We start from the raw sequence: 7,715 nt of genomic DNA on the forward strand, positions 1-7,715 counted from the left end.
GTAAACAGCCATCAGTGTGCTAATGATCCATTGTTAGGCTGATGGTCCTTCTTGAGCATGTGATCAGCTGGTTTTGGTTGTCAGCAGCAAACTGGTTGATCCACTCTGAGAAGGTGCTATTTAAGAGACTGAGCTGAAAACAGCACCTCAGACTGAGGAAGTCTCTTGGATGAGAGACGAAACGTTTCTAGATTTTTTTGCTGTTTTGTTTTTTGTTTTTTTGAATGTCCAGAGGACCAGATTGAACTTTTTTGGACTACTGTATATAATTTTTAAATACTAAAGTTATTATTTTTAATAAGGTACATTTACATTTTTATTCTTTCCAAAAAAATAAACTTGGCTCTCTGCCTACACAACAATAGCCTGAGATGAACCCGTTTTAAGATTCAGATGTTCTGAATGTTACCTGACAGCGACAGCGGAGAGAACTTCAGCTCCACAGGAAGAGGTCAGCATTGGCAGCAGGCTCTTACCATCCCACTTCGTGAGGTAACAAGGAGGAGGCTTTCTGTCTCGTTTATGAGGGATCTGCACCGTGTAAAGCCTCAGTGCATCTTTTTGGTCCTCGACCCTTCCAAATCTGAAACAGATATAAACCCAACCAATCAGGTAAGGGGAACACAGGTGACATTATCAGACACAGTCAGACCCCTGGATTAACATCACAAAAAGTATAGATCAGAGGGAAAATGGCTGTTCTCCAAAAATGTTCATCAAGAAGTACGCTATGTCAGAAGCTGTCATCTGTCCATCCATCCAATTCTTTTACCCACTTTTTTTCCAGGTCACGGGGCAGCTGGTGCCTACATCCAGTACTCACAATGTGAGAGAACACCCTGGACAGGTCACAAGTCTTTCTGATTCAATGTAATTGAATAAGGAAAATAACAATTTATGACATTAACTTTGTTCAAAACTTTGACATAGTGAAGAGGGGCAGAACGGTCCAACCAACAACTGTGAGCTGCTAAAAACATGGGACAGGTGTAGCATTATGCAAAAAACAAATGGCTGCACACAGCCTGCAAGGGTCTTGCATCCAACTAATGAGAGATGGAATTAACATTAAAAAATACTTTCATAAACACATAAACCTGCAATCCCTAATACATTGCTGCTAATTTAACATAATATAATAAGACATTTAATAAATTCAAGATAACAACATTAGAGTTGAAGTCTCACTTTAGCATACTTGGCACTGTGCTTGGCATGCAATATGGGAAATATACTAGTAGATTGTGTCAGTGCGCCCTTTTCACTTCTTATATGACAATCAGACCGTTTAAGCTCTCGTGGGCCTTGAGTTTGACACGTGTGGTGTAGAGAGTTTTGCCTTAGATTCTGATTTTAGTGTTAACATTGTGTTTTTACTTTCACTGTATGAGATGCAGTTAAGAACCTTGTACTGGCTGGAGTGCAGGATGACCCAGCTGGAGGCAGAGGCTGACAGACGTTCCAGAAATAGAAATGGCTATCAGAGAACTGAGTTTGAACTTTATTAGATGGAGAAATTTACTAATTGGTTTTGCTATTTAGGTGAAGGTTTCTGTTAAGTGCCCTGAGACAACTTTTTGTGTGGTTTAGAGCTATATAAATAAATAAATGAAATAATAATAATAACAGAATTGAATTGCTTTATTTTTAAGCTAATCTTAATTTTTTACTTTTAAGAAAAAGTTGAACTGAGTGAGTTCTTGAATCGGGAGGGATGTTCTGGCTACACACAGAATGCACACAATGGTTCACATAGGATACTAGGAAGCAAAAGCAATTGTGGTTTGACATATTGGATATCTGGTTCTGGTTGTAAAGTAGTATATCACATGTGTATAGTTGATGCATAAAACTAGGCTGCTATAACAATTGTGACTTCATGAGACCACCGGATTGAAAAGAACTGTACCTCCAGATGAGTGTGGCACGTGGGGCTGAAAGACATCCTGTTCTGCTACAAAACAACAAGAGAATGATCTAAGTTTGGAATCATGATCAGAATCAGAATAAACTTTATTGGAATTGCACCGAGGTACAACGCGAATATGTATGTACAGTCGTCCGAAAGATGGGCAGAGTGCACAAAGCTGTAACTACAGGAGAACGTGGCCTTCTCATCCTTATCAGATAATAATCTTAGATAGGAAAAGAGGGAGAAACATGAGGGTAGATAGTGGTATTACAAAAAAGATCTTTCACATCTTGTCTATCAGGACACGATTTGAGACATCAAAAAACTCTACCAGCAAGCACAATTAAAACATGATTACATTTGCATTTGACATCATGGTGTTGAGATTTGTCCATGAGCGTTTTTTCAGATCAGCCACAGTTTCTGAAGATGTTCCAGCCAGCAGTTCTGATAAGCTTGCACAGAAAGTTCTTGCGGGGGTGGGGTGGTACGATAGATGAAGCTTTCGTCCTTGGGTACTCATGTCCCAGGAGAAATTTGATAGTCAGCCCGTCTCCGAGGCCGTCGGGATTCTGATTCAGATAAGCTTGATTTTTGTTTTTTCTTTAGGCAGACAGATTTTTTTCTTCAGCCTTGAGTCATTCTGGGCGTTCTGGTTCCAAAAATGCCTAATTGTGGGATTCCATTCCACTGATCCATGCCATGAGTCTTCTTCAAGGTCGAACCCACCACGCTGACGAGTCCCAGAAGCCGCAGGTGGTCTGCGATTCTCAATCGCCTCCACGGTCAAGCCCGTAAACCAGACGATTTAAAGTTCCCACAGCGAGGACCAGACCTTCACATTGACTCGGAAGCTTTTCCATGGCCAAAACTGCTGCCGATGTCTTTTTCAAAAGTCGATAAAACAGAGCCCCGCCGATGCCAAAAAGCAGAGTCCCTGCTATCATGAATCCAAATATGTAAACGTCTTCAACATCCTCCTGAGACAAAACTGTGATGCACATCAACTGCCATACTCCCCACGAATCCATGACATACCCCACAGCGTGAATCTCAGCTGGACACGCCGTTTCTCCAAGACCTTGTTTTGATGAAAAAAATCTTATCAATAGAGTTGAACGCCCATGATACCAAATCCATAATCTTCTTAATTTATGTTCGGGAGATGAGACCCAGGCGCTTCAGACACACAGAGAGCAGAGCAGGAAGAAGTAAAAAAAACAGGGGAGGAGAAACAGAAGCTGCCACCTCAATGAGGGCCTGGGAGGAAAAAAAATATCTGAACTGAAACAAAATGCAGGTCTCTGTGGAACTTTACTTTGTCCAGGTAGGGGCGCTGGACTAACATCATGATGAACTCTTGAACTCTGAATAGGCAGTATCTCCAAAGTCAGGCTGGAAAAAACCTAGAGCAGTGGTCAAGCAAATGTCACTACGACATCTGCGGCCTGGATGAAGTATCGGTTTCACATGTGATTTATGATGGTGTGATGCTCCAGTTTCAGGATGGATGCTGCATTTTCTAACTATCTAATCCTTAATGATTAGATAGTTAGTATTCAATCAAAGGAGTTTAGCTTTTTACATTTGTCACACAGTAAACAGAAACACACTTCAATTGTCTGTGTTGTTGAGACTGTCTGAAAAAGGGTTCAAGGTGAGCACGAACTGCAGGTTGCCAGGTGCACTGTTGGGTTTCTGGGACGTTTGCATCAGGTGCAGGGCTGTCACAGGAACATAGGGCAGGGATCTTACATCACCCAAAACCGAATACGGGAAAACTTTTCTTAGATGTTTCTGAAACAGGACACGCTGCGAATGGTGTACTGTTTCAGAAAAGGGGGAGAAGGAACAGTGATTGATGTACAGACTTGTTTTGTTAGATCATTTGTGTGTAAATAGGAGATTTTAAGTTATGAACCACATTGTTCTTGTACATATCTGCTTAACAAAAACAGGTCAAATCGATGCTCCTAATAACGAAAGTCTTTCTCTTTCTTCCTTTGGAATGTGTACAGGAAGGTTCGCTAAGGGGAATGCCCCTAGACCCAGCAGAACCAAAACACAGACCATTGAAGTAGATTGGGTCAAAGGTCAATGAAAATGTGGTAGATCTGTGTTCTTAAATACATTTGATTTGATTTGATTTGACTTGACTTGACTGGACTGAAAGAAATTAATTGGGTTTTCATGTATAGAGTGTTTTAACCACATTTTTACTAAAGTCATGTATTGTGAAACTTTTTTGTTTTTGTTTTACATAAACAGATCTCTGAAGGAGCTATGGCAGAGCGGAATAACTGATTTTGACTTCCTTTTTTATTTTTCCAGCTCTACTTATCAGCAGACTCAATGTTTAATGCTGTATTGTGCAGTTTTGAGGTCAGGGTGATCAATGAAAAATATTTTCTGTGCATGCGTTTACTGATTTTTTTCCCACAGACAGGAGGAGGTAAGACGAATAAAATGTATCATCTTAACTAAAAATTAACATCACTTATGCCAAATATTCACCACTAAACTTTGAAACCTTAACTCTTCTGATTACTCATTTTCACTGCATGTGGTAATCACATATTGCTGTGTTTCCTTGTGAAAAATAACTTTGTTTCTTCTAGGAAGATCCAGAGTAAGGACTCTGGGGAAATCTAACATATCCTTTTTGAGGTTCAGGTTTGTAAACGTGAAAAAAGGGGATGAAAGTATGAATGGAATGTGATTTATGTTGTTTTACTATAAAGCCATTACAGTGCTGAAGTAATAATGAAATATTTTATATTGACAAACCCCTTTAGTGTTAGAGATAGAAAATACAGTCACATACCTTAGAGGGCTGAAATTGGACTGAGTTTAGAATGTGGTTATTTGCTTAGGATAGTCTATTGTTATGAGGTTTACAGAAAAGGCTGGTAAAAACATTACAAGCACCAAACAGGAACTAAACACAGGGAACATCACATGACCTATGGAGAACCACACTGTTGCCCAACTAGGATAGAAGTAGACAGGAAAATTAAAGAAGATCTGAAGACAGACCCCTAGACAACGATGCAGAAGATGTTTGCAGATTTTGTATTACAGGTGGCGAGTAAAAGGAAGGCAGTCTCCGGGTCCAGCAACTGCTTTTACCCTGGGAGAAGACATGGAGGAATACAGGTACATATCATATTTTGAAGAATTGAGAACCTTGGTGTCAGGCTTTCATTCACAGGTGACAAAACAGAAGGAGAGAGAAGAATCTGGAAGGTCCCACACAGCAGAGTGGGTCCTGCTGAATGTCATCATAAGGAAGAGGAAGGAGCCGAGGTGGACAGGCACCTACAGAGCTGAACCGAGGTGGACCGGACCTCATCAGGTGGTTGAGAGAACATCGCACGCCAGCGGAAGAGCCGAACCGATCACTGGACCAAGTTGGGATCAATCTGGTTGATGAAAGACTCCCACTTTGTTAGGACGAGTGACCTGACTGCCCTCACTATATCGAGACCAGTGACTCGAAGCCCCCACCCCCAGAAATCCCCATTACACCCCCTTCTACCCCACTTTGTCAGGGCAATTGGCCTGACACAAAACAGTCAGAGGCTGGGATAAGGAGAACGGAGTCTCCAAGCCCTGACACACACTCATATTAAAAAAAAAAAAAAAACAAAACTGAACTGAACTTATTCCCCCAAGAAAGGCGAGAAGACGGACCCACTGACTTAGGGCTCTCCAATGCACACATGGCCCTAGAAAAGTTTAAAACATATTGACATAGAGAATCTCACACACATGAAGAAATTTCCGCGGTCCTACAAACCGGATTCCAAAAATGTTGGGACACTAAACAAATTGTGAATAAAAACTGAATGCAATGATGTGGAGATGGCAAATGTCAATATTTTATTCATAATATAACATAGATGACAGATCAAAAGTTTAATCTGAGTAAATGTAACATTTTAAAGGAAAAATATGTTGATTCAAAATTTCACAGTGTCAACAAATCCCAAAAAAGTTGGGACAAAAAGCAATAAGTGGCTGGAAAAAGGAAATTGTGCATATAACGAACAGCTGGAAGACCAATTAACACTAATTAGGTCAATTGACAACATGATTGGGTATAAAAAGAGCTTCTCAGAGTGTCAGTGTCTCTCAGAAGCCAAGATGGTAAGAGGATCACCAATTCCACCATTGTTGCACAGAAAGATAGTGCACCAATTCCAGAATGGTGTTACCCAGCGTAAAATAGCAAAGACTTTTAAGTTATCATCATCAACCGTGCATAACATCATCAAAAGATTCAGAGAATCTGGAACAATCACTGTGCGTAAGGGTCAAGGCTGTAAAACTCTACTGGATGCTCGTGATCTCCGGGCCCTTAAATGTCACTGCACCTCGTTTAAACAGGAATGCCACTGTCAAGGAAATAACAGAATGGGCTCAGGAATACTTCCAGAAAGCATTGTCAGTGAACACAATCCACTGTGCCATCTGCCATTGCCAGCTGAAACTCTACAGTGCAAAGAGGAAGCCATTTCTAAGCAAGCTCCACAAGCTCAGACATTTGCACTGGGCCAGGGGTCATTTAAAATGGAGTGTGGCAAAATGGAAGACTGTTCTGTGGTCAGATGAGTCACGATTTGAAGTTCTTTATGAAACACTGGGACGCCATGTCATCCGGACCAGAGAGGACAAGGATAGCCCAAGTTGTTATCAACGCTCCGTTCAGAAGCCTGCATCACTGATGGTATGGGGTTGCATGAGCGCTTGTGGCATGGGCAGCTTGCATGTCTGGAAAGGCACCATTAATGCAGAGAACTATGTTCAGGTTCTAGAACAACATATGCTCCCATCTAGACGTCATCTCTTTCAGGGAAGACCCTGCATAATTTCAACACAATAATGCCAGACCACATTCTGCAGCAATCACAACATCATGGCTACGTAGGAGAAGGATCCGGGTACTGAAATGGCCAGCCTGCAGTCCAGATCTTTCACCTATAGAGAAGATTTGGCGCATCATAAAGAGGAAGGTGCGACAAAGAAGGCCCAAGATGATTGAACAGTTAGAGGCCTGTATTAGACATGAATGGGAGAGCATTCCTATTTCTAAACTTGAGAAACTGGTCTCCTCTGTCCCCAGACATCTGTTGAGTGTTGTAAGAAGAAGGGGGGATGCCACACAGTGGTAAAAATGGACTTGTCCCAACTTTTTTGGGATTTGTTGACGCCATGAAATTTGGAAACGTTGGTTACGTACTGTAACCCCAGATTCTATGAATATAGGCGTAGCCCTTTAAGAGCTGTCGCTTAGTGGGTTTATCCCGTTATGCAGAGCATAAGCACTGAAAAAAATTAGTCCACGCCCACCTGCTGTGTGGGCCCCACCCGGTCCGTATAAATTACGTTAAGAGCGGGAAATCGGCTCCCAAAATAGCTTTTTCTTCAGCCATTTAGGAGCCAGTGAGGCCCGACGCTTAAAGGGCTACGCCTATATTCATAGAATCTGGGGTTACAGTACGTAACCAACGTTCTATTTCATATAGGCTTCGCCCTTTAAGAGCTGTCGCTTAGTGGGTTAAGGGCGAAGCGGATGTGGTCCTCGCCTCACTGGGTCCATTCAAACACAGTAAGAAACGGAAGCTTGCCCAAAAAACGTCTTGTCACTCAGCTCCCCATGTGCATAACTACGCATCGCGTAATTGTGTGCCATGCACAGACGCATGTTGTGCAACTATGCGTTCTGACAAAGCATGAATGCCCCGGAAAAAAACTTTCAACGGGGAAGATATTGAAAAGAGGGGGGGGGGGGGGGGGGGGG

At 41.9% G+C, this 7,715-nt stretch overlaps 1 protein-coding gene across 1 annotated transcript in view; it reads right to left on the reverse strand.

Moving 5' to 3' along the window:
* Positions 1-7,715, reverse strand: part of preb (prolactin regulatory element binding) — a gene marked incomplete at its 5' end in the record, with an annotated part of 45,312 nt that overhangs the window by 21,555 nt on the left and 16,042 nt on the right. The window contains one exon of the mRNA XM_037677198.1: positions 410-583. Within this exon, the coding sequence (XP_037533126.1) occupies positions 410-583 (174 nt within the window). The remainder of the gene's footprint in view (positions 1-409; positions 584-7,715) is intronic.

The sequence above is a fragment of the Nematolebias whitei genome, chromosome 5 (genome assembly GCF_014905685.2).
Source record: "Nematolebias whitei isolate Nwh7 chromosome 5, NemWhi1, whole genome shotgun sequence".
Taxonomy (NCBI): Eukaryota; Metazoa; Chordata; class Actinopteri; order Cyprinodontiformes; family Rivulidae; genus Nematolebias; species Nematolebias whitei.